The sequence below is a fragment of the Rhinatrema bivittatum genome, chromosome 3, assembly GCF_901001135.1.
Source record: "Rhinatrema bivittatum chromosome 3, aRhiBiv1.1, whole genome shotgun sequence".
Classification (NCBI taxonomy): Eukaryota; Metazoa; Chordata; class Amphibia; order Gymnophiona; family Rhinatrematidae; genus Rhinatrema; species Rhinatrema bivittatum.
In genome coordinates this window covers 111,986,210-112,013,450 of record NC_042617.1, presented here as the reverse complement: position 1 = coordinate 112,013,450, position 27,241 = coordinate 111,986,210, and the positions used below count along the sequence as shown (strand labels likewise).

The window sequence follows — 27,241 nt, the reverse complement described above, 5'->3', positions numbered from 1 at the left end:
GTTTATGAAAAGGGGTGGGGTATAGGCATGGTATGGGTGGAATGTGTGTGTTCCTGGATTTACATTTGAAATTAGCATGTAACTATTTATGCGCATTGGCACACACCAGGGTCTCCTGCTGCATAACTTTACGTCTGCTATGGATGAGGTGTAACTTATACAACAAAAAAATCTAGACAAATCAGGATTTTAAGGGTCAGGTCTAACAGGGGGGAAAGAAAGGTATTAAACTAGGGAGGTTTGGAAGTTCTATCCTTTAACTGGGTGAACTGGGAATGAACTAGGAAAACAGGCACTGGCATTGGCGTGCATGTCTTTTAAATGTCTCCCACTTGATAGAAACAGTATTTGCACTCACAGGCCCATGCCCACTTAAAATTGTGCACACATATGCGCGAGATCAGGCTATTTTATAACATTGCATGCATATATGCGCGTATGTTATATGTCTCTGGGCACGGGCCAATGAATGTGCTCACATATACGCCCATGTACCACTATGAAAGTTACCATCTAATTCACTTCCTACTGGGAAAACAGAAGTCAGACTTACAGATCCCTTCACTAGTAAAATACCTCACATCTGTCACACACAGAGAACACAGAAAGACTCTCTCCTAATACAGAATAAGAGACTACAAATTAGAAACAGAAATATGTAAACAAAAACTGAACTGGAACCCCAAATAAGCCAGACTCTGCAATAGTGCAACTCTGGAGAAAGAAAAACAGAAATGCACTTCCTCCTGTACTGTTCAAAATTCAACAACAGGGATGCACATTTTGGAAAGCTGTTGTCTGGGCATTTTATTTTTTCTAATCAGATTGGCCTTGGTGTTTCTTTCTCCTTTCAGTGCCTTCCTCTTCTCCATTTTCCTTTTCCAGAGTCTCCTTTTCATTTTTTGTTTCCTGTTTCTCCTTCTGTTTGCTTCACTTCCTCCCCTACATCTTTTCCTTTCATCTCCTTTTTCTACATCTCTATTTACTCATAGCTAGATTTCATCCCCTTTCACCCTCTCCAGTTCTCATTACCCCAGATTTTCCTCTCCTTATCTCTCCCTTCTATTGCCCCCTTCTCAACCCTCCATCCCCCCTCACCACGAAAGATATCTAGCTCTATTGTCCTTTTCCTCCAACTGCTGCATCCTTTCTGACTCATTCTTCATGGACAAGCACAACCAGGGTCAGATTAAGGCCAACTGATACCCTAAGCACAGCCCAACAATGGTATCCCCTCAACCCTCCCATTGTTTAACTGGCAAGACATTAAGACTTAATAAGTGCTGAAGGTGAAATAAGAGATTAAAAATTCAGTTTTCTTCCAGGCCAGATCCCACAATTATATTAAATATAAACTTTTTTTTAAGTGTATTTATTTAACACTAAATATCAGTAAGCAACATAAGCAAATTATTTACTTACTACTAGAGGGAACAGAAAAAAATGCAAATTTTCAACACTCTGTGGTATCCCCCTTCACTTGGTGCCTAAGCATGTGCTTATTTTGCTTAATGGTTAATCCAGAGCTGAGCACACTAAACAGACACACAAGATGCATGACATCATCTGACGGCACCGAATCAGATTATTTTTCTCTCAAAGTCCAGAAAGTTCAATTTTGCTCTATAAGAATGTGCAGGCCTTCTCATGCTAGAGTCCCCATGCACAAGTCTCTAGCGCCCGCTCAGCGAATGGTCGGGAAATCAGTTCTCTCTTAACATCACCAGTAATTTTGGAAATCTGAGGAAGATAAGTCCATTTAAGAAATGTAAACAGGGTAGACCTTTGCATAATCTTTGCCTCAAATGCCGGCTGGGGTCTAGGAGTTCTCTGTTGATGGGAGCGGCTCCTGGAAGCAGTACAGGGCATGCAAGTCCGGGAGGCAGGGGGATAACATTTCCGCTGCCTATAGAAAGACCTCCTAGAACTGGGTCGGGAAGGTTTCCGTATGGAGGACTGTGGATCCGAAGCACTGGCAGATAGCTGTTGAAGGGTTTCATCATGATCTTTCAACTGGGCTACTGCATCTCTGATCTTGTCCCCAAAAAGGTTCTCTCTGTACAGGGGAGGTCAGCCAACTTCTCCTGGACCTCTGGCCATAGGTCGGAAGCACGGAGCCAGGCCATCTTATGGGCACCGATGCCCATGGCAGCCACCCTGGCAGCGGTCTCGAAGACATCGTAGGTGGATCTCACCTCGTGTTTTCCCGCTTTGAGATCTTGTTGCGTGTTAGCTGAAAACGACTCCTGCTGCTTTTGTGGGAGATGCTCTGCAAGTTCTTCAACTTGCTTTCATAGGTTCCAATTATACTGGGTCATTGTTATTAAAGCTCTGTTGTTAAAGCTGGGAATTAGCAATCTGTTACTAGAGCTCTGTTGTTAAGCTGAGATATAGCAATCTGTTATTAACGGAGTTGCTGGAGATAGCAATCTGTTATTATTTAGAATAGTTGTGGGTGGATCCTTGGACCAGTAGCAGGTGACCACGCCCTTGGGGGAGCTCCCGAGAGGGACCACTGGTCAGGCTTAGTGTAGGAGACAGACACACCCTAGTTCTTTTATTAGACAATATATTAAACCACCAGAGGTGGCAGTAGTGAGCTGGAAGCGCCCAGCTGGGCGGTAGTTCCTCAGGTACTGGAACAGCGATCCCAAGGTGGCTGAGATGTAGAGAAACTAAGAAAGTGAGTAGGCAAGACATGCAGAGTTCAGGAACAAGTCCTTGATGGTAACACTCACACAGTAGTCTCTTGAGGCAGCCCAGGAGTTGGTATGCATTAGGCCCTCGAGGAGCGAGTACCTGGTTCCAGGGAAAGCTCTGAGAGATAGATAGGAAGTCACTGATGTTATAAGCAACAAAGACTTTTTAGTAAGCAATATATTAAACCATCAAAAGTGGCAGTAGTGAGATGGAAGCGCCCAGCTGAGCTGTAATCCCTCAGGTATTGGAACAGCGATCCCAAGGTGGCTGAGCTGTAGAGAAACTAAGAAAGTGAGTAGATAGGATATGCAGAGTTCTGGAACAAGTCCTTGGTGATAACACTCACACCATAGTCTCTTGAGGCAGCCCAGGAGTTGGAATGCAATAGGCCCTCAAGGAGCGAGTACCTGGTCCCAGGGAAGGCTCTGAGAGATAGATGGAAACTCACTAATGTTGTAAGCAGTGATGACTTCTTAGCAGAAGTGATATTCAGGAGCTGGTCCGGGATGTGGGCCCTCGAGGAGCGAGTACCGTTTCTGGACTGTGACCTGAAAAGGAAAAGAGAGAGCGAGGCCCCCGAGGAGCGGGTACCTCTAGTGAAGTCTGAGGAGGCAGAGTAGCTAGGTTTGCGGAGAGCGAATCCAATCCGCAACGATACCCGGAGGTAGCGAATCCCCTTGCTAACTCGTCTTGTTAGCGAAAACTGAGACCTTAAATACCTGGAGCTGATGACGTCATCTCAGGGGGATGCCCCTGAGGTTCGCACCAACGCCGGTACATCGGTCGGGTCACGCGCGCGCGTGCGCCCTTAGGCATCTGGTCAACATAGCGGCTTACAGCATCAAGCCAGTCTGGGAACGCCGGAGGAGGACGGCCTGGAGTCGCCGCAGCAGCTAGCCTTCCATCAACCCCGGAGGGAGTCGCCAACGAGGTAAGGTGGGTGGAGCAGAGACGTCAGACTGCAACGGACACAACAGTACCCCCCTTCAAAGGGTGATCTCCTCTTCGGGTACCAGGCTTGGGTTTTGAAGGATGCACGAGATGGAATTGAAAAAGCATCTCTTTATCCAGGATATTGGTGTGAGACTCCCAAGAGTGTACTTCGGGGCCGGAACCTTCCCATCTTCAAAGTTATTCAAAATCTTGCCTCATATACGAACATCCAGTATCTCTTAGATTTAAATTTCAAGTCGTCTTCTGCAATGATGACAGGTGGATCTTGAGATATGGAAGACAATTCGCTGAGTATACATGGTTTCAAAAAATGAAACGAGGCATGCGTTATGGAAACAATAAGACCAGGTGGTAGCTTCAGACGGTAGGTGACTTCGCCAATACGTTGAAAAACTGGGTATGGACCCATGTAGCGAGGAGCAAACTGAGAGGAGAGCAGTTAGTCTGAGGTGCTGGGTTGACAACCAAACCTTGTCTCCTGGATTGAAGAGAATTGATAGCATTGCCATCACTACATCGTCTCCTCTGACAATAATGAATCCGACCCAATTAGCCTTGACCAAGGTGTTCCCCAGGGCTCCTCCCTTTCCTCCACACTATTTAACATTTACATGCTCCCCCTCACCACCCTCCTTACCAATCTTGGCTTTATACATTTTATCTACGCAGACGACGTCCAAATTCTTTTCCCCTTTACTGATTCCCTCCAAACCGCCCTTCAAAACTGGGAATCATGCCTGACCTCTATCAACCAACTACTTACAGACCCGACCTTGCTCTCAACCCCCAAAAACCTGAAGTCCTCATCATTTCCATCAAACATTCTCCACCTTCCATTTCCCCCACTTATGCCACCACGTCATTCCCCGTCCACAACCGCAGCCTGGGTGTCCTTATCGACAACCAGCTCTCGTTCAAACCATTCATTAAATCCATCCTAAGCGACTGCTTTTTTAAATTACAAACTATAAAAAAACTCAGACCCCTTCTTTACTTCACAGACTTTCGCACAGTATTACAGTCTATTATTTTCTCCAAAATAGACTACTGTAATGCACTCCTCCTTGGCCTCCCAGTCACATATACCAAACCATTACAACTCTTACAGAATGCCTCAGCACGCATTCTTACTAACTCCAGAAAACATGACCACATCACTCCAACTCTTATCGAGCTCCACTGGCTACCAATACATTACCGAATCCTGTATAAGGTTCTCTCCATCATACACAAAAGCATCAACAATGAAAATACCCATTGGATCAACCCTCCCCTGCTGCCTCGTACCTCTGCTAGACCTACTCGCCCTGCCCTCCAAGGAACACTCCGGACCCCCTCCATCAAATCCACTAAACTTACCTCCACAATGAACAGAGCCTTTTCCCTAGCCGGTCCGACCCTGTGGAACTCCATGCCCCCAGACTTATGCACCGAAACTTCTACCCCCAAATTAAAAAAAAAAAACTAAAAACTTGGCTATTCCTACAGGCATACCCTTCACTCATTAACCTACCTCCGGATGACTCCCTGAGCTGTATATAATACCTTCCCTTGAAGAACCTCGTACTTTCCCCAGCTACTTCCCCACAATGCAAACCCTTCGTTTTGCTGCCTACCCCACCCTACTCTCCCCTTCCTGTTAACACGCCTCTCTGAAACCCACTTCTCCACCCTTTTGTTTTCCCTCATACTTCCCATCACTTCCTATTGTCTTTCCAGCTCTATACTCAGTTTATTGTTTATATGCCACCGTACCTGGGAAACTAAATTGCTGCTGTAAATTACCATCGTACCTGTAAATAGTTACCCCATTTCTATATTAGTTGCAAGTTCTTGTATACATAGTTATTGTTCCCTGTAAAGGCATTGCCGGAAAGTTGAGTTACTTGTAAACCGATAAGATGTGCAAATGGTTGTCGGTATATAAAAAGTTCTAAATAAATAAATAAATAAATAAAATTTAAGCATGTCTTCGATGAGTCTGGCAACAGACCACAGCAGCTTCCAACCTCCTTCACCTTTGTCAGGGTTCATGCCTGCTGGTGGAATATGCATTGGAGTTCCACACCCTGGCCTCGGAACCGGGATGGCAAGAGGATAGTCTAAGGAGCATCTTTCTGGATGGGCTATCCTCGAGAATTAAAGATGAACTGGCCACTCGGGAGCTGCCTGAAGACTTGGAGGGCCTTATTGAACTCTTCGGTCGTATTGACCAATGCCTCTAGCAGCATCTTCGTGAAGTCAAGCCTGGTCATAAGACAGTGCCACTGGCTCCATCCTTCTCCCGGCCCATGATTCTGTTTCCGCCTACTGAACCGGGTCTATCTCACGGAAGGGAGCCTATACAGCTCAGCCAGAGCTGACTTACCCTAGAAGAGAAACAGTGATGGTGGTCTTTAGGACTGTGTCTTTACTGCGCCGGCAAGGGGCATATGCTAGCACAATGTCCCAAAAGGCCAGGAAACTCTAGAGCCTAGGCATCAGCAGTGAGATGACCCTGGGCTACACCACTCCAGCTCCCCAATGCACCACACCCATGACTATCATTCCCATAGCACCTCCTCAACCCAGGCTCTAATCAACTCCGGAGCTGGGAGAAACATTATCCTCGCAGACTTGGTCAGCCAACTGGACCTCTCGATGTTACCTCAAATGCCACCGCTGGTGATTTTCTCCATCCATGGGGACACCTTACTGGGATAGATTACCCATATGACCACTCCGGTGAGGCTACATACCGGTATTTTCCATGAAGAAGAGATCTCCTTCTTCGTCCTGGAGAAGGCTATACATCCAGTGGTTTTGGGCTTACCCTAGCTCCAGACACACTCCACCCACATCGATTGGGAGACCTTACAGATGGCCGCCTGGGGGTCTCATTGCCACACCTTCTGTCTCCAAGACGTGCCTCAGCCTAGGCTCCTCCTGGCCACTACTCCACTTGCCTTGCCACCACAGGGCAGCACGATGTGAGCAGGCCCGGTCGCTGCACCCACACAGCCGGGACGCGCAACAAAAACTGGCTGACACCTCTCTAGTTCCAAGTGAAATGCTATCCCCAAATACCAACAACTCCTCAAAAACAAAAAAATCTGTAAGATAAAGAAAGGCCTAAATGGTATAATATACCAAACTTCCCTCTCTCCCTCAATAACATACTTCTCCCCACCAGTCATAGTGACCAGTCACATTGATGACCTTGGGGTCTCCCCTTCATGAGACTAGAAAAGTTCACCTCAGCTACATTAAACATCATATCTAAGTACATGGGAAATAAAATACTCTTGTTTCAAATAGACATACATAAATGCTGTGTTCAAAAGAAAAAAACCACACATAATATAATTACGAATATCCACGAAAGTCTTGTAGCAACACCATATATCCACTTAAGGATAATATATTAAACTTAGAATATGAAAAGTAATAGCTTCCTGTCATATTTCAAATAATAAGGCTAATCCATCTCAAAGGCATTTCCATGATGTACTCCAGACAGCCAAAATCAATATAAATTATAAATAATCTGGAATAATGGTCAAATGGTGACTTCCAGTCCTGAAGTGAATAAAAAAAAAGGCTCATTTTAAAGATCGAGCATGAAGGATCTTAAAAACAGATAAGCCCACTAAGTTGTAATCTGGAAATCATTCTAATTAAGCCTCAAAAGGAAGAAAATAGTCACTATAAACAAGAAACAGTCTTCCAGGGCCTGGATATTTCCCCGGGTAGACAGTCAGTGCCAATAAGAGAAGCAAAAAAAAAAAAGAAAACTGAAATGCTTTTGCTTCAAGCATCCAAAGTCTGTAAGAACACAATAGTGGCTTCAACCGACTCAAAGAAAATGGGCTTGCCTTGATGAGCCACCTGCAGGTTAGCAGGATATTGGAAAGTCATCTGAATCTTCTTTTAAACAGCTGCGTGCACATGGGTGTAAATGCCCACATTTTTGCTGAGACCTCTGCTGTGAGGTGGGAGGTTTTCCTATAGGCTCGTAAGATCTCTATTTTATGAACAAAGTTTAGTAGTTTTACGATCACTACTCTGGGTTTTGCTGCACTTTCCACCCAAGGACCTAAGCAATGCACTCAATGCAATGCACTCAATGCAATAAATAAAGGCCCCTCTTCCTCCAAAAGCGAGAGCTCTGAGGTTAACCAGCACTCCTGTGTTCCTTGAAGGGAAGAGACCAGCAGCATTTTAGGAAACCCTATGAAGCACAAGTTGTGTCAGGAGCAGTTCTCCAGGGCATCGATTTTGATAAGGAAGGCATTGCGCATAGCTTGAACATCATCACTGTTTCTAATTTTGAGACCTGATCCTCTGTAGTAGAAATTCTTCCATGCATGACATGAAGTTGGGTTTTAAAATCATCAGCGAATTTACTTGTATTTCCTGAGAGATGGAGCTCAATCATTTCTCCAAATTTGTGGCCACCGCCATCGCCAGATTGGATGCTTGGGAGTCTGATGCAGAAGATAATGAATCTTCTTCAGGTTCATCAGCCATTTTAGGTACATCGATTGTGACCTTGTCTTTATCTTTTCTTAAGTTTTTAGATGCCATCATGAAAAGGTATCAAAAGAAAAACTACCAGTATTTAGAACATACCTTCTATTACCTCAACATCAGCAGAACTGGTGAAAAGAAACTACCACTGCGCCAGATGATATTACATTTAAAGGGGAGGTCCATAGAGAGACAGGAAACACGTCCTATCTTTAACATAGCATCACATAATCCCCCCACAATTACACTAAAATCAAGAAATAATACTACCAATGTTCTTTCCTAAATCACATGTGACAACAGCTGAATTGGCATTACATACCCTGGACTGCAGAAGAGCCCTCTTGTTTTACTTGGATATAACTCAATCACTCAGGAAATTGACTCAGTTTTTCATGTCAAATGATGCAACTTAAATAGGGTCAACTGTTAAAATACAAATCTTATCAACATGGTTGGCTAAAAGACAGGAAACAGAGAGTAGGATTAAATGGACAATTTTCTCAGTGGAAGGGAGTGGACAGTGGTGTGCCTCAGGGATCTGTATTGGGACCCTTACTTTTCAATATATTTATAAATGATCTGGAAAGAAATACGACGAGTGAGATAATCAAATTTGCAGATGACACAAAATTGTTCAGAGTAGTTAAATCACAAGCAGATTGTGATAAATTGCAGGAAGACCTTGTGAGACTGGAAAATTGGGCATCCAAATGGCAGATGAAATTTAATGTGGATAAGTGCAAGGTGATGCATATAGGGAAAAATAACCCATGCTATAATTACACAATGTTGGGTTCCATATTAGGTGCTACAACCCAAGAAAGAGATCTAGGTGTCATAGTGGATAACACATTGAAATAGTCGGTTCAGTGTGCTGCGGCAGTCAAAAAAGCAAACAGAATAGAGATGTGAATCGTGTCCTCGATCGTCTTAACGATCGATTTCGGCTGGGAGGGGGAGGGAATCGTATCGTCGCCGTTTGGGTGTTTAGGGTATCGTGAAAATCGTTAAAATCGTGAACCAGCACACTAAAACCCCCTAAAACCCACCCTGACCCTTTAAATTAAATCCCCCACCCTCCCGAACCCCCCCCCCAAAATGCCTTAAATTACCTGGGGGTCCAGCGGCACACTAAAACACCCTAAAACCCACCCCCGGCACACTAAAACCCCCTAGAACCCACCCCGACCCTTTAAATTAAATCCCCCACCCTCCCGAACCCCCCCCCCAAATGCCTTAAATTACCTGGGGGTCCGTAGCGGCGGTCCGTAGCTTAGATTACCTCCGTAGCCTTAAATTACCTCCGTATCCTTAAATTACCTGGGGGTCCGTAGCTAAATCGGGGGAAGGGGGAGAGCAGGAAAACCGGCACACTAAATCGTGTAGTCTTCAGCCGGCGCCATTTTGCAAAATGGCCGCCGCAAAATGGCGGCGGCCATAGACCAACACGATTCGACGCAGGAGGTCGTTCCGGACCCCTGCTGGACTTTTGGCAAGTCTTGTGGGGGTCAGGAGGCCCCCCCCAAGCTGGCCAAAAGTTCCTGGGGGTCCAGCGGGGGTCCAGGAGCGATCTCCTGCCGCGAATCGTTTTCCGTACGGAAAATGGCACCGGCCATACGCGTATGGCCGGCGCCATTGTCCGTACGGAAAATGGCGCCGGCAGGAGATCGACTGCAGGAGCTCGTTCAGTGGGGGTCCGGAACCCTCGCTGAACGACCTCCTGCAGTCGATCTCCTGCCAGCGCCATTGTCCGTACGGAAAACGATTCGTGGCAGGAGATCGCTCCCGGACCCCCGCTGGACCCCCAGGAACTTTTGGCCAGCTTGGGGGGGCCTCCTGACCCCCACAAGACTTGCCAAAAGTCCAGCGGGGGTCCGGAACGACCTCCTGCGTCGAATCGTGTTGGTCTATGGCCGCCGCCATTTTGCGGCGGCCATTTTGCAAAATGGCGCCGGCTGAAGACTACACGATTTAGTGTGCCGGTTTTCCTGCTCTCCCCCTTCCCCCGATTTAGCTACGGACCCCCAGGTAATTTAAGGCTACGGAGGTAATTTAAGGCTACGGAGGTAATTTAAGCTACGGACCGCCGCTACGGACCCCCAGGTAATTTAAGGCATTTGGGGGGGGGGTCGGGAGGGTGGGGGATTTAATTTAAAGGGTCGGGGTGGGTTTTAGGGGGTTTTAGTGTGCCGGTTTTCCTGCCCTCCCCCTTCCCCCGATTTACGATTTTTTGACGATAAATCGGGGGAATTGGTATTGTATCGTGGCCCTAACGATTTTTGACGATTTAAAATATATCGGACGATATTTTAAATCGTCAAAAAACGATTCACATCCCTAAAACAGAATGTTGGGAATTATTAGAAAGGGAATGGTGAATAAAACGGAAAATGTCATAATGCCTCTGTATCGCTCCATGGTGAGACCGCACCTTGAATACTGTGTACAATTCTGGTCGCTGCATCTCAAAAAAGATATAATTGCGATGGAGAAGGTACAGAGAAGGGCTACCAAAATGATAAGGGGAATGGAACAACTCCCCTTTGAGGAAAGACTAAAGAGGTTAGGACTTTTCAGCTTGAAGAAGAGACGACTGAGGGGGGATATGATAGAGGTGTTTAAAATCATGAGAGGTCTAGAACGGGTAGATGTGAATCGGTTATTTACTCTTTCGGATAGTAGAAAGATAGGGGGCACTCCATGAAGTTAGCATGGGGCACATTTAAAACTAATCGGAGAAAGTTCTTTTTTACTCAATGCACAATTAAACTCTGGAATTTGTTGCCAGAGGATGTGGTTAGTGCAGTTAGTATAGCTGTGTTTAAAAAAGGATTGGATAAGTTCTTGGAGGAGAAATCCATTACCTGCTATTAAGTTCACCTAGAGAATAGCCACTGCCATTAGCAATGGTAACATGGAATAGACTTAGTTTTTGGCTACTTGCCAGGTTCTTGTGGCCTGGATTGGCCACTGTTGGAAGCAGGATGCTGGGCTTGATGGACCCTTGGTCTGACCCAGTATGGCATTTTCTTATGTTCTTATGTTCTTATCTCACTGGAAATACTATGCACAATAAAGGCGCAATGGCCACGTCAATGGCACATCACAATTCAGCATCAATCCAAAATATTTGTAAGACTGCCACATGGTCAACTATACATACTTTTTCAAAGCATTATTGTCTAGATAAGGACTCATTCAATGACAGTTTTTTTTGAATAAGCAGTGCTTAAGAACATTTTTAAATATTTGAAAAAAATTTCCCTCAATACATAAAATGGGTTGCCAAGAAACCTTTGAAAATCAAAACTAGTTCAAAGCAATCCTCAGCTGGGGAATCCCATTTTGTGTGGCTATTTGTTTTGCTGTCCACAGAGAAAGCAAAGTTGCTTACCTGTAACAGGTGTTCTCTGTGGACAGCAAAACAAACAGCTACGTAATCCCTCCCTCCTCCTCGGGAAGCTTACCATGCTTGGAAAAAGACTGAGGAGATTTGTGTGTGGGCACACGAGCGCAAGAAGGCCCACACATGCTCAAGAGCAAAGTTGAACTTTCTGGGATTTGACAGAAAAAATGACCCAACTTGGTGCTGTTGGGTGGTCACCCATTTTGTATGGTTGTTTGTTTTGATGTCCACAGAGAAAACCTGCTTTGCTTCCCCAACCATCCCCTTTAAACTCTTCTATACCCATCTTTTTACATCTGTCCTTGCCATTTCTCCATGTGTTTTTTTCACCTTCCCTCACTTCTCCCCATCGTATCTCTCTATCTTTTACCATCATTGTCCTTCCCAGTCCTTACAATTTCCCTATTTTCATCTCTTGCCTACGTATAAGCTTTCTATCTACAAATATCATCACCTTCTCAGTCCTTCTTCCCCTCTCTCTCACCTCCTCCCCATTTCCCCCATTTTCTCTCCTTCACAAGTCTGTTTCCCCTTCTGTTTTTCCTTCTGTTTTTCACCCACTCCCTAACTCTATTTCCATCCTCTGTACTCACCCCATCCCAAGCCCTCTTTTAATTTCTTCTCCCTCCCCCTCATTTGGTCAAGCTCCTTCCCTGTCACTTACCTTCTCCCCTGGCTCTAATCCCATTCTTCCGCAATCTCAGGTCCTTTCTCTCTTTTCATCATCTCACCCCTAATCCCAGAATTTCATAGCTCATACAAAAAAACTGGCTCAGCATAGCAGAGAAAGCTTATATGCAATTCAGCACCACTAATTCTACCAAATACATGCATGGCTGGGGATCTCTGGAGGCATACCAACCCACCAGGATTTGGGGAGGCTTAGGCTCTTCAAGCCTCATCTTATATTAGGTGCTTATCACCACCACTGCTTGCCGGTCCAATAGGCATTAGGCAATACTGGCAGCGAAAATAGTGCCCTCAGATTTACCAGGAGGGAGCGGCATGAATAAGTGATAGGGAGAAGCGAAAATGAAAGAAGTGACATGTAAGAGAAACAGGTATCTTCAAAAAGGAAAAGAGACAGACAGAGAAAATACAATATAGGAAGTAATCAGTAGAAGACAGAGAACATGATAGCAGAGGAGAGACTGAAACAGTATGATACTGAAAAAAAAATGTCAGGGAAAAGTTGATAAGTCTTTTTAATAAATTAGAAGCTGCAGGGATTGTGATACGAGCATACCGTGGTTCCAGGACCAGATTGACCTTTATCCAGGTACTGGGTGGCTGGGAGGGTTAAGGCTGGGGTTGAGGGGAAAGGAGGGGGAGGAGGGGAACACAGAATTTATATTTTGCAGAACTGGGGAGGGAGCAGAAAGCGGGGGGAGGCTGGTGCCAGCCGGGCATATTTTCATCTTTGTTTCACATTTGGAGGAGCTTGGGAGGCTCAGATCGACTGGGCAGATTGTGCCTATTTCAGCTGGAGGTCAAGGAATTGGGCCGGAAGCCCGCAGAGGACTTTTTTTTTTAAACCTCTGACAATTAACCAGCTATATTCTTTTGAATATAACCAGTTAAGGTGAAAGTTATCCTGACATACGTGGCTGAATAACTTTAGACCTGCTCTGAAGCAGGCTGAACGTCATCTGGCCAATTTAGCCAGATAGAAATAAAAATCAGCGGAGTTAGCTGGATAATTTAGACCTGCCCTGGAATGCCTCTTTTTTTTTTTATAATGACTAAAATAATGATAATGACTAAAATCTAGCTGAATAAGTGTCTCAATATTCAAAAATTTGCTATATAGCCTGATAACTTGCGAGTAATCTGGCTAAATGGCTTTAAATATTGACCTCAATATTGGTTTTAACTATCGCTGTGAAAACTTTATGGCAGGGGCAGGAGACTCTAGTTGTCAAGAGCTTCAAACACACTGATTTTCAGGATATCCAACCTATGCAAATGAATTGGGTTCTTAGAACATCATTTATTTATTTATTCAAAACATTTATATATACCTTCCTGGTTTAAATACTGTCTAATGTGGTGAGCAGAATGAACTGTATCACATCACACTTAAAACATGAAAAATACCAATGACAACTGGAAGACAACAAATATGTCATCAGTATCAGTAAATCAATATTGCATATACAGATATATTTGATAAATATTCTTTGTGGATATTTTGAAAACTAAATCTCTTTGTGGCTGACAAGAACCAGAGTTTCTCCCCCCCCCCCCCCCTCTCATTTAGGGCTTTTCATATGTAGTCATTTTGCTTTTGTATTGAACTTTCCTCATCCATGACTAAATGCCTGCACCGTACACATATCTCCACCAGGGGACGGGGCATCACTGGCTCTTTAGCTGATACCACAGAGAACGGTGCCTCCCCACCCACTGCAGCAGAAAAACCAGCAGCTCCAGAGCCTGAGGTCAAATCTGTCACCATTCAAGGTAAAACATTTCATTGTACACTATCTGCACGATGCATTAAAGCCACTCATATGAAACTCAACAATGTAGTAAACTATACAGTACTGTTCTCAGTAACTTTACCCACATTTTGCAAATATTCTGAGATAACTGAAGACAGTTAATTTGTCAATTTTAAACTGGTTTCAATCTGCTTTTACTTCTAGTTGAAGAAAATGAAGTGAGGACTGGACTGTGTAATTTATAAAAAGTCTGTTCTGTTTGATCTTTTGTTTTTTACAAACTTATATTTTATCATAAAGATGCATAATCAAATAACTTAATAGAAATCATTTCATATAGCATAATGAAACAGGGAAAGCAAAATGCAGCTTTAAATGTAAAAATGTTAATGAACATGCATGTATCTGTCTTAAAAGAAACTCAGAGCTTTTAAGAAAATATACAAATAGGACATTTGGTTGAATCACCATGTAATTGAGTAAATATTTCTGTTAGGAAACATGCACCCATAAATTGCATTTTCAAATCCGTGTGCGTACTTTTCTAGCAAAATTCTACCAGCACTTTAAGGAAGAGTAAATCACTGTGTGTACTTTGTAACCCTGCAAATTTCAAAGTGAAGACCTCCAGGTTGTTGCGAAGAAAGGCTCATGGCACCAGATCCCAGCTCTGGTTGTGACTGAGTGGAAGTATAAAGGAGCAAGAGGAAACTGAGGGATCAAAAAAGAAATGAACAGTAGTATTAACACATTCATACATGTAATACAGAAAAAAAACAGAGCTTGTTTCACCTGCCAGTTTTGCCATGCAGTTCTCTGGGAACATGCCCATCTCTTACTCTCCTTCATTCCATTTCTTCCCTTTTTATCTCTGTTTATCCTCTAACTTATTTCTAATTCCCATATCCTATATCTACCTCTTCAGGTCTACATTCCTACCATCTTCTTATTTAGCCTCATATGTTACGATTCCTGCCCGTAGCTGGAGCCATGGGAGGCCTCTCACCTTCCTCTGGAGGCCGCTCTGAAGCCGGGGCCTCGCCTGAACTGGCTTTCCAGATTTTGCTCCACGGCCTGGGAGGCCTTCGATGTCCTCAGGGCCTTCCTGAGGCTTGCTCCAGTCTCAGTTTGGACTTTCTGGTTTGGGCCCCATCCTTCTCTCTAAGGGGTCGGCCGCAGCTTCTCTCTATACTTATAGGGCCAGCCAGGTGTGGCCCATCGGAACTCCTCCCAGGGAGTTTGCCTGCTTTCTGGCCTATAAAAGGGCTTCACTCAGTTCTGCTTTGCCTTGCATCGGAGTTTCCTGCTACTGGAAGTCTTGCCTTCCAGCGCTCCGTCAGGTCCATGTTCTTTGTTGGAGCTCCATGTCCTGTGTTACCTGTTCCGTTCCTGATGCCTACTACCCTTGGTTCCTCGTGGCCATCCTTCTTCATGTCCGCATCTCAAGCCTCCGGAGGGACCCTCCTGCCTGAAGCCAAGTCTCGTCTTGGTCCTGTATCCTTGCCTGAAGCCAAGTCTTGTCTTGGTCCTGTAATCCTTGCCTGAGCCAAGTTCCATCTTGGTCCTGTGTCTTGAACTCTGTCTCGCCCTCGGATACTTGAGCTTGCTCCGTCCATGCCTAAGACTCTGTTTGAATCTGCTCCGTCCTAGCGTGGTCCGTGACCAGCCACTGGCGGCTGTGTAGGGCACGCCCCGGTGCAGGCCTCTTCAGTATCTTCGCCATGTTCCAGCCTCAGCCTGTCATACCTCGTCTAGAGTCTGCCTCGCGTCAAGCGTGGTCCGCGACCAGCCCATGGGTAGTGGCTGTGTAGGGTGCGCTGCGTGGTAGAGCTCAACCCAGTACTTCGCTTGCTTCTGAATCCTTGCCTGAATACCTTGAACCTTGCCTCTTTTGAGTCCTTGTCTTCAGTGCCTTGTTCCTGTGTCTTCGTTTCCAGTGCCTTGTCCTGAGCCTTCGTCTGCCCTTGTTCGGAGTCCGGCCTGCTGCTTCTTGCCATTTCAGCGGCAGGTCCAAAAGGGCCGGGAACAGTCGGAGGACTGTTCATTACCAACATCATGATTGTTGGTTCCAGAAGAATGCAGGTCCGGCAGAGGGTTGGACTGTCAGCTTTCACCCATGCTGGGACGTGCCTCGCCTACCCTCGGTGCTTCTTGGATTCGTCTGAGACTGTGCCGAGGCTCAAGGGCACACAATCCCCTCGAGTGGGACCGCTCCTTCAGCGCTCCCATAGCAGTATATGGATTTACCATGTCAGTATGGAGAGAAGGAGCCAGTCCTGGTTTTCCAACCAGGGCCTGCATGGGTTTGTAGTTCCTGTTTCTTAAGAAATTTCTTTTCATTTCATTTTTAACTTGCTTGATCATAAAAAAAATCAAAAAAAACTTCCAACCAAGGTACAGCAACATTTAAAACAATATTACATACAAATTGGAACTATAAGTCCATGAATGCAATGAAAGTAAACCCTAGCTGGTTGTACCGCTCTCTAAGGCCTGGTATTATGGGTAGGGTTTGGGGGCACAGATCCTTCCCCTCACAACCCTCCTCTGTTTCACATTCTTATCCATGTATTCTTCTTCCCCTCCCTCCCCTCTAATCTTTGGTTCTCCCTCTCTCTCTTCCTACAGCCAAAAGGAGGAGAGAGGAACATTATATCTGCCTCCTGCCAACTGCAGACTCTGCCACATTATTCATAGTTCCATGAATTGAACCCTGCAGTGCCCTATAGTTTTCACAGAATCTATAGGTCATTCTGCATTTCAAACCACAGAACTAGGAACAGGATGATAGAGACAGCAGCTGGTAGAAGTAGGTAATGAGGTTGAAGCTTCATTCTTTTCCTACCAGGGGATGGAGGAGGGAGTGTGGCACATGGGTTGTGAGGGAAGGTTAGATGAAGAGGATCAAGGATTTGGGTGAGGGGAAAGGGGTAAGGGGAGGGAGTGAACATCCAAGATTGGGGTGAAGGAATGAGAAAGAGAGAGCACCAGGAATCATGCAGGAAACAGAGAAAATTAAAAAGAGCTGTCCAGGGGTCAAATTAGAAGGATGAGGGGGGAAAAGGGAGACATGATATTGAACTTGAGGAGAAGAGAGCAGTCACTGAAGGCCACCAACTCTACAGTATAATTCAGGAATCATTTCACCTTTACCAAGGAGAACTCAAAAGCCTATGAAAAAGTGGTTTACAGTGGGCTTGGGTAGGACAAGACATGTCACCCTCTCCCCCACTTACAAGTAGCATACAGCAACCCAGGACAAATGGATTACTGTGGGCTCTGGTAGAGTAAGACCTGAGATGAGAAGACACATGCCCTCTCAAGTGACACAAATACAAAATGAAGAAGCTAAAGCGGTGGAGATTGAAGAGGCATTTGACAAGAAGGAAGAAACCCAGTGAATGTAAAAATTCCAGAGTACAAACAATAGCCATCAGACCAAGCTCATTGTGCTGGGAGTCTCAGTCATCAGAGGCACTAATTTGGGAACTCCTTTCAAGGGGAACACTATAGTTAAAAGCTTTCCAGGGTCTTCGGCCAGTAGAAATGCTATTCAAATAGTCAATGCGATCAAAGAAAATGGCAAGAACAAGACGTGACCCAAAGGCACCCATCCTTCACAAGTGTGCAGCCCACATGTTCCTCCCCCCACTCCCTCACTTATAAGTAGCTAACAGCAACCTAGAAGCAAATGGATTACTGTGGTCTCTGGTAGAGTAAGGCCTGTGATGTGGAGACACATGCCCTCTCAAGTGACACAAATACAAAATGCCTTCTCTGAAGAAAGCAAGGACTCTGAAGTTGATATTATCATCCATCTGGGAACCAATGACCTGCGCATCTCGGAGCAGCAAGATGCCTTGCAGAAACTTACTGCAGCATTTCATCAGCTACACACACAGAAGGTTCAAGGCACAGCTTCCAACCATGAAGGTCAGTTACAGGAGGTAACTTTGAAGACTTCTGTACCACTGGCAGCTCCCATCCGCTTTTCCGGAGAAATCCAGAAGCCCCGGGGCATTTTGAACCAGTGCTGCATGCACTTTACTTTACAACCATCTTTATTTCCTACGAAACTCTCTAAGATCACCTACATCCTTTCGTACTTGGATGGTAGAGCTTGTCATGGGCATCCACCTTGTGGGAATGCAAGGACCCCATTTTGCAGGACATAGAAGGATTTATGGACTTGTTTAAATCCGTTTTTAACAACCCTGTGCGAACCTCTGTTGCCGGTTCTGCTTTAGTGGATTTGAAGCAAGGCAGCAGATCATTGGCTGAATTCGCCATAGAATTCAAGACTCTTGCAGCAGAACTCCGCTGGGACCCCAAATGTCTCAAGACACTCTTCTGCAGAGGCCTGGATACCCATTTGAAGGACAAGCTGGCCGCTCGCCAGACACCTGACTCACTGGACGAATTAGTAGCTTTGGAGACTCGGATTGATCATCAGCTCCGGGACAAGGTGAAGGAATTCCAGCCTAAGGTGTTACCAGGGTTGAAACAGGCCAGTGCTACCAATGCACCTCGGATGGTTCCACTAACATCCGCTGCTGATACTGATGAACTGATGCAACTTGGTCATGGACACTTGACCTCCAAGGAGAGAAGATTTCGGAAGAAGTGTGTCCTATGCATGTACTGTGGTCAGTCCAGCCATGATGTCTCTACTTGCTCCATTTTGTCCGATAAATGGACAGGCCTAAGTTCTGCAGGAAGACTGTTCCTAGGCCTTACCACGTCCTCTCCTTCACTCTCTCTCCCAGTCTCCTTAACCTACGGACCAGTTACGGTTTAGACTCCTGCCTTGGTGGACTCAGGGGCAGGAGGCAACTTCATTCTCAGACATTTAGTGGAATACTTGAGGATCCCTCTCATCACATTAAAAGATCCACTACTATTATCGTCCATTCACGGGGAGCTCTTACTGGGCAACGTAACTTGCGAAACCGTACCAGTTACTCTTCGCACTGGAGCACTCCATATGGAATCTATTTCTTTCTTTGTACTGGAAAATGCTATGCACCCTGTTGTCCTGGGATTACCCTGGCTGCAAGTGCACCAGCCCCAATTTGACTGGGCATCCCTGGATCTCTCACGATGGAGCCCAGAATGTCATGGTAAGTGCCTGAAGGAGATCTCGCCTATCATATGCATGCCTACGACTCCAGCGATGCCAGGACTGCCGCCCCACTACGCATCCTTTGGGGATGTGTTCTCCAAAGAAGTGGCTGATATTCTTCCTCCACATAGGCCTAATGACTGTGCCATAAGACTGAAGCCCAATACCGAGCCACCGAAAGGACGAGTGTATCCTCTCTCTGCGCTTGAGAATAAAGCAATGTCGGAATACATTGAGGAAAATCTCCAGGAGTGCTTTATCCGACCATCTAAATCGCCAGCCGGCGCAGGCTTTTTCTTTGTAGGGAAGAAGGACGGTACCCTACGGCCATGTATCGACTACCGAGGTCTGAATGAAATCACTATCAAAGACCGTTACCCCTTGCCGTTAATCTTGGAGCTGTTTGACAGGCTGCAAGGGGCAAAGATATTTTCAAAGCTTGACCTGAAGGGGGCCTACAACCTCATTCACATTTGGACGGCGATGAATGGAAAACAGCCTTCAATACGCGAGACGGTCACTTTGAGTATTTTGTAATGTCGTTCGGGTTGTGCAAAGCACCCGCCATTTTCCAAGATATGATGAATGACATCTTGCAGGACCTGCTGTACAAGAATGTTGTGGTCTACCTGGATGACATATTAATATTCTCCCAGGTTGTGGATACCCACATTGCAGATGTCAAGCAAGTACTCTACCGTCTCCGCGAACACCAGCTGTATGCCAAACTCTCCAAGTGTGAAATTCATAAAGACTCTGTGCCTTTTTTAGGCTACATAGTGTCAAAAGAAGGTTTCCAAATGGACCCTCACAAACTTGAAAGTATCAAGAATTGGTCCCGACCTACCAGTCTGAAGGTTTTAAGGAGATTTCTGGGGTTTACCAACTATTATCGAAGCTTTATTAAGAACTATTCCTCCTTAACTGTACCCTTGACAGCAATAACTCGCAAGGGTGCCAACGCTTCAAAATGGTCAGCAGAGGCCATTTCCACGTTCGAGAAATTGAAGATCATCTTCTCCACAGAACCATGCTTGTGGCATCCAGACCCCAACAAGCCCTTCATAGTTGAAGTTGATGCTTCAGATGTAGGTGTAGGGGCTGTGTTGAGCCAAGCAGGAGACTCAAAAACCTTACGACCCTGTTCATTCTTCTCACAAAGATTTTCTCCAGCTGAGAAGAACTACGGGATCGGCGACAAGGAGTTCCTGGCAATAAAACTGGCATTTGAGGAGTGCCGGCCTTGGCTCGAAGGCGCTCAACATCAAATAATCGTCTTCACGGATCATAAGAACCTTGAGTATCTCTGCCACTCACAACGTTTGAATTACAAACAGGCCAGATGCTCTTTATTTTTCAACCGTTTTGATTTTGTGCTTAAGTTCCGACCTGGAGATCGAAACACCAGAGCAGACGCTCTGTCATGCTCGTTTCACTCAGAAGATGTGCCTGATGAACTACAGCACACAATAGACCCGAAGAAGATACCCTTGGCATCCAGTCAGTCTGTATCTGCCGGCGATGCCATCAACTCTCATCCAGCAACATCTACTGGAGAATTACCAATTGAAGTGGTTTCTGGACGTTCCCTATCACCGCCACTTCCACTGAATCCCTCAGTGACGTCCACAGCAGCTCATTCCATTGCTGCTGATATCTACAAACAAAATTTTTCCAAGATCCACTTGTCATCGATGCAGAAGACGACTTAGAGATTAAGATCAAAGAGATTCTGGATGTTCGTATAAGAGGCAAGACTTTTGAATACCTTCTGATTTGGGAGGGTTTCGGCCCCAACATTATCTCTTGGGAGACTCAGACTAATATCTTGGACAAAGAGATGCTTCGTCAGTTCCACCTCGCGCATCCTTCAAAACCTAAACCGATACCCGAAGAGGAGATCGCCCTTTGAAAGGAGGTACTGTTGCGACCGTCGCTGCCTGACGTCTCCACTCTGCCCTCTTTACCTCTGTGGCAACTCCCTCCAGGTCTGAAGGATGGCTGGCTGCCGCGGTGTCTCCCTGCCGTCTCTCTCCGGCATCCCTGAACCGGCTCGACGCTGCAGATCCGCCATGTTGCCTGAAGCCTAGGTGCGCGCGCACGCCCTGATTGAAGTACCAGCAAGGGCGCAAACCTCAGGAGCGTCCCCCTGAGATGACGTCATCCGCTTCCAATATTTAAAGGTCTCTGATATCGCTAACAAACTGAGTTAGCAAGGATTCGTTCTAGCTACTCTGCCTCCTCGGACTTACCAGAGGTACTCGCTCCTCAGGGGCCTCGCTCTCTCTTTGCCTTTCAGGTTACTGACAGGAACCGGTACTCGCTCCTCGAGGGCCCTCGTTCCTGACTATCTGCTGATTCTCTTCTGCCTGGAAGCCATCACTGTCTACATCATTGTGAGTTACCATCGCTCTCTCAGAGCTTTCCCTGGAACCAGGTACTCGTTCCTTGAGGGCCTATCCTTTCCAGCTCCTGAGCTCCCTGAGACCAATATGTGAGTGTTGTCATCTAAGTTCTGTTCATGAACTCTGCATACCCTGCCTACTCACTGTCTACAGTTTCTCAACAGCTCAGCCATCCAGGGATCGCTGTTCCAGTATCTGAGGGACTTCAGCCCTGCCGGGCACTACAGCTCACTACTGCCACCTCTGGTGGTTTCAAGACCTGTTTAATAAAAGAACTAGTGTGTGTCTGTCTCCATACTCTAAGCCTAGCCAGTGGTCCCTCTCGGGATTTTTCCACTCACTACTATCTCCAGCAGTCTATACAACAGATTGCTACTCCGCCTATGGAATACATCAGATTGCTACTCCTATCTGATTGCTCCTCCCACCAACATAGCGGATTATGATACTACAGGAACGAAAATTAGCAGGTAAGAACCAATTTTCCTATACAAGGCTCAAAATGTGGTGCAAGTTTTGGATATATCGGAGGCTAGGGCAATTTATGGAATAAAAAAGGTCTCTATGTCAAAGATGACTTACATCTGTCTGTGGCAGGAAAAAGGATACTAAGGGATAAATTCAAATCCTATGCCATAAGGCATTTAAACTAAATGATGGGGGTTGCAGGAAGACAGTGGAGCATTACCCACCAACAAAAAAAAAAGGAGAAGGATGAAGGGGATAACAAAAGTGTTGTGTTTGTGGCTATTTGAAGATTTCTGAAAGTGCACCAGAGACCTGGAATAGGGTAATAAAATACAGAAGTTCCATATTATTTCCAGTCATTTTCCAGCATTGAGTGGGAATGTTGAAACAAGGATGAACAATTAAAACAGGTAGCAATAAATGAGAGCTGCCATATAAGAGCAACTTAAAAGTGGGAAATATTGAACACTGTGAAGTCCATATTCAGTCACTATCTGGATAGCAAAATTAGCTGGATAAACTTATCTGTCTAACCTTTGAGGTATTTTCAGAAGTGTATCCACACGATTGAACATAGCCAGCTAACTTTATCTGGCTAACTATAGGACAGCTCTTTGGCCCGATCAGATTTAGTCAGTAAGTTAGCCAGTCAACTCTGAATATCGGAGATAGCTGGATAACTTAGCCACCTAATTCAACTCCTCCCAGTTACATCCTCAGAATGTCCCTAACTTAGCCATTTAAATTCTAGCTGGCTAACTTATTAGCCAGCCAACATATAGCCGGCTAAGTGTCCAAATATTCATTTTCATAAGAACATAAGAAATTGCCATGCTGGGTCAGACCAAGGGTCCATCAAGCCCAGCATCCTGTTTCCAACAGAGGCCAAACCAGGTCACAAGAACCTGGCAAGTACCCAAACACTAAGAAGATCCCATGGTACTGATGCCAGTAATAGCAGAGGCCATTCCTTATGTCAACTGGATTAATAGCAGTTAATTGACTTCTCCTGCAAGAACTTATCCAAACCTTTTTTAAAGCCAGCTACATTAATTGCACTAACCACATCCTCTGGCAACAAATTCCAGAGCTTAATTGTGCGTTGAGTGAAAAAGAACTTTCTCCGATTAGTCTTAAATGTGCTTCTTGCTAACTTCAAGGGGTGCCCCCTCATCCGTCTATTATCCAAAAGTGTAAATAACTGATTTACATCTACTCATTCAAGACCTCTCATGATTTTAAAGACCTCTATTATATCCCCCCTCAGCCGTCTCTTCTCCAAGCTGAACAGCCGTAACCTCTTCACCTTTCCTCATAGGGGAGCTGTTCCATTCTCTTCATCATTCTGGTCGCCCTTCTCTGTACCTTCTCCATTGCAACTATATCTTTTTGGAGATGCGGCAACCAGAATTGTACACAGTACTCAAGGTGCGGTCTCACCATAGAGTGATACAGAGGCATTATGACATTTTCCGTTTTATTAACCATTCCCTTCTTAATAATTCCTAATATTCTGTTTGCTTTTTAGACTGCTGCAAAACATTGAGCCGACGATTTCAAAGTATTATCCACTATGATGCCTAGATCTTTTTCCTGGGTGGTAGCTCCTAATAAGAAACCTAACATCATGTAACTACAGCAAGGGTTATTTTTCCCTATATACAACACCTTGCACTTGTCCACATTAAATTTCATCTGCCAGTTGGATGCCCAATCTTCCAGTCTCGCAAGGTCCTCCTGCAATGTATCACAATCCGCTTGTGATTTAACTACTATGAATAATTTTGTATCATCTGCAAATTTGATAACCTCACTCATCGTATTCCTTTCCAGATCATTTATAAATATATTGAAAAGCACAGGTCCAAGTACAGATCCCTGAGGCACTCCACTGTTTACCCTTTTCCACTGAGAAAATTGACCATGTAATCCTACTCTCTGTTTCCTGTCCTTTAACCAGTGTAATCCATGAAAGGACATCGCCTCCTATCCCATGACTTTTTAGTTTTCATAGAAGCCTCTCATGAGGGACTTTGTCAAACGCCTTCTGAAAATCCAAATACACTACATCTACCAGTTCACCTTTATCCACATGTTTATTAACCCCTTCAAAAAAATGATGCAGATTTGTGAAGCAAGACTTCCCTTGGATAAATCCATGTTGACTGTATACATAAAACCATGTCTTTCTATATGCTCTGTGATTTTGATCTTTAAAATAGTTTCCACTATTTTTCCCAGCACTGAAGTCAGGCTTACTGGTCTATAGTTTCCCGGATCGCCCCTGGAGGCCTTTTTAAATAATTGGATTACATTGGCCACCCTCCAGTCTTCAGGTATAATGGATGATTTTAATGATAAGTTACAAATTTTAACTAATAGATCTGGAATTTAATTTTTGAGTTCCTTCAGAACCCTAAGATGCATACCATCCGGTCCAGGTGATTTATTACTCTTTAGTTTGTCAATCTGGCCTACTATATCTTTCAAGTTCACAGTGATTTGGTTCACCTCATCTGACTCATCACCCTTGAAAACTATCTAGGAACTGGTATCTCCCCAATATCCTCATTAGTAAACACAGATAGGGGCGGATTTTCATACTCCGCGAATAGGCCTACTTTTGTTTGCGCTCCAGGCGCAAACAAAAGTACGCTGGATTTTAGTAGATACGTGCGGAGCCGCGCGTATCTGCTAAAAACCTGGATCGGCGCGCGCAAGGCTATCAATTTTGTATAGCCGGCGCGCGCCGAGCCGCACAGCCTACCCCCGTTCCCTCAGAGGCCGCTCCGAAATCGGAGCGGCCTCGGAAGGAACTTCCTTTTGCCCTCCCCTCACCTTCCCCTCCCTTCCCCTACCTAATCCACCCACCCGGCCCTGTCTAAGCCCCCCCTTACCTTTGTCGGGGGATTTACGCCTCCCAGAGGGAGGCGTAAATCCCCGCGCGTCAGCGGGCCTCCTGCGCGCCGGGACGCGACCTGGGGGCGGGTCCGGAGGGCGCGGCCACGCCCCCGGCCCGCCCCCGGAACACTCCCGACATGCCCCGAAAACGCCGCGCGGTTCGGGCCCGCCCCCCGACACGCCCCCTCCGAAAACCCCGGGACTTACGCAAGTCCCGGGGCTCTGCGCGCGCCGGTAGGCCTATGTAAAATAGGCTTACCGGCGAGCAGGGCTCTGAAAATCCGCCCCATAACTTCCAAGCTACCTGTCTAAATGCTTCTGAATATGGACCTTTGTGTTTCCATCATGCATCAGGACCATTGTAGCTTGCAAAACCTTATATTCATGGACCATAAAGTTACTATGTTTGCTCAGATAGCTTGTTAGGTGTGTGATTTACTAGTTTCAAAATGTTTTTGATTCTTCTGTGATGCTGTGCCCATTGTCTGGCCGTTACACTTAACTCTCTCTCTTTTCTGGCTATAAAAGATTATGCTTTTGATTGGAACATTTCTAATGAGACCAGTAAAATGTTGCTTTGTGGTGCTGTAACTCATCAGTTGGAGAAAAAATTTAGCACTTGAATGTTTGAGAACACTTGCATCCTTTCTTCAAGTGTGACATTTCTGAAAAAGGAATCTATGTGACTTTGAAAGCTCATGTACTATAACATACCTTTTATTGGATAAACAGAAAAGTTCACAGCCTACAAAAATTCCAAGTTTCTCCAGGACCCATATGGCTTCTAAAGCTCTGCGCTACCATGCATTAGCCCAGGGGTAAGTAACTCTGGGCCTATCCCTGGGCTAATGCTAGTCAGATTTTCAGGGTATCCACACTGAATATGCATGACATGCATTTGCATGCACTGCCTCCACTGAATGCAAATGCATATTCATTATGGATATCCAGAAATCCCAACCAACTTGCAGCACCTGAGGACTGGAGTTGCCTATTCTTGCTTTAACCTATAGGTTCCATTTAAAAGCAGACCAATTAAGAGAAGTTTCATGCACACGCCAAGACTGAAATTATGTTAAACCTCCCAGAGGTGCAATTGCTGTTTATTGGAATAGCATGTTTCTGGTCGCATAACGAACGCTATCACTATGACTTACAAGAGTACATTTTTAATAGGGCCTCTAACAGCAAAAGCAGACACACAATTTTCAGCCTGCAAAAACCCATCTGATTTTCAAATACAAGGTCCCTACATATGGTTAAAAAGAATGTGTGTACACTTACACAGTGGTGACAACTGTACAAAGTATACCTGTTTGTAGCATACCTACTACACACATACACTGTTTTGTTATTTGACACAGTCATTCCTCCTTTCTCCTTTTTTCTTCCAGCTCAATCAGAACAAGGGCTTGGATTCTGGTGCCATGAGCCTTCATTCAAAACCTTCCAGGATTTTCTCCTTATTTTAATAGGCCCTAGCCTGAACATTACAATCCAGGAGCCATGCTCCAGAGCTCCTTCCAGAATCCTTTATCATGGGCTCTAAATCTGCCCACCAAGAATCACCTTAATAATGACCATTACTACCTTCACCCACAGAGACTACAAATGCTACCCTGTGGCATCCTCAGCAGGGTGTGGAAGGCCCAGTCTAGGAATTGAACCGGAGGACATTCTATATGTCAGTGTACAGTTCAGAACTACCACTGAGTACCAGGTCAAGCAACACATATTTTTAAAACTTACATGTACACGTGGGGTGGCCCAGTGGCAGTGTTGTGCTGTACATTGCCATGCTCAAGGATCTAGGTTTGATTCCAGACTCAGGCCTTCTGCTCCCTGGGTCAGCTGAGACTGGAGATGTTTCAGAGGCAGTGTACATAGCCCCTGAAGGGGGTAGAGAGAGTCCCAGTCATTGTGCAATGGTGACACCAAGTGGCTGGATTTAGGGCCCGTGATTGCAGGGCTCTGAACAGAGACAGGATGCATGGCCTTCTGCTGAGGACTGTCCTTTCAATGACTGGACCATAAGTTGTAAGGGGATATAAAATAAGAAAATATGCCCAGGTAGCTGTGAATGAAGACTCATGACACCAGATCCCAGTTTTCGTCCTGACTGAGCTGGAGGCCCAAAGGAACAGAAGGAAGTTTCTGAGTCAAAAAAGAAAGTACCCACATAGTTTCCAGCCATGTCCCAAAACTGTCCTTCCAGAGCACACTTTTTAATGCTGCTAAAAGTACATGCATTGCTAAAGTATACACATACTTTCAAGCAATTCAAATCCAGTAATATTTATTCAGCAAATCTATCCCAGTTGCTCCCTAT

General features: G+C 45.3%; 1 protein-coding gene across 5 annotated transcripts in view; it reads left to right on the top strand.

The window, feature by feature from the left end:
- LOC115087006 overlaps window positions 1-27,241 on the top strand; it is a 326,242-nt gene that overhangs the window by 257,184 nt on the left and 41,817 nt on the right. For all 5 annotated transcript variants that reach the window (XM_029593593.1, XM_029593595.1, XM_029593598.1 and 2 more), the window contains one exon: window positions 13,920-14,035. In XM_029593593.1, coding sequence (XP_029449453.1) covers window positions 13,920-14,035 — 116 coding nt within the window. The remainder of the gene's footprint in view (window positions 1-13,919; window positions 14,036-27,241) is intronic.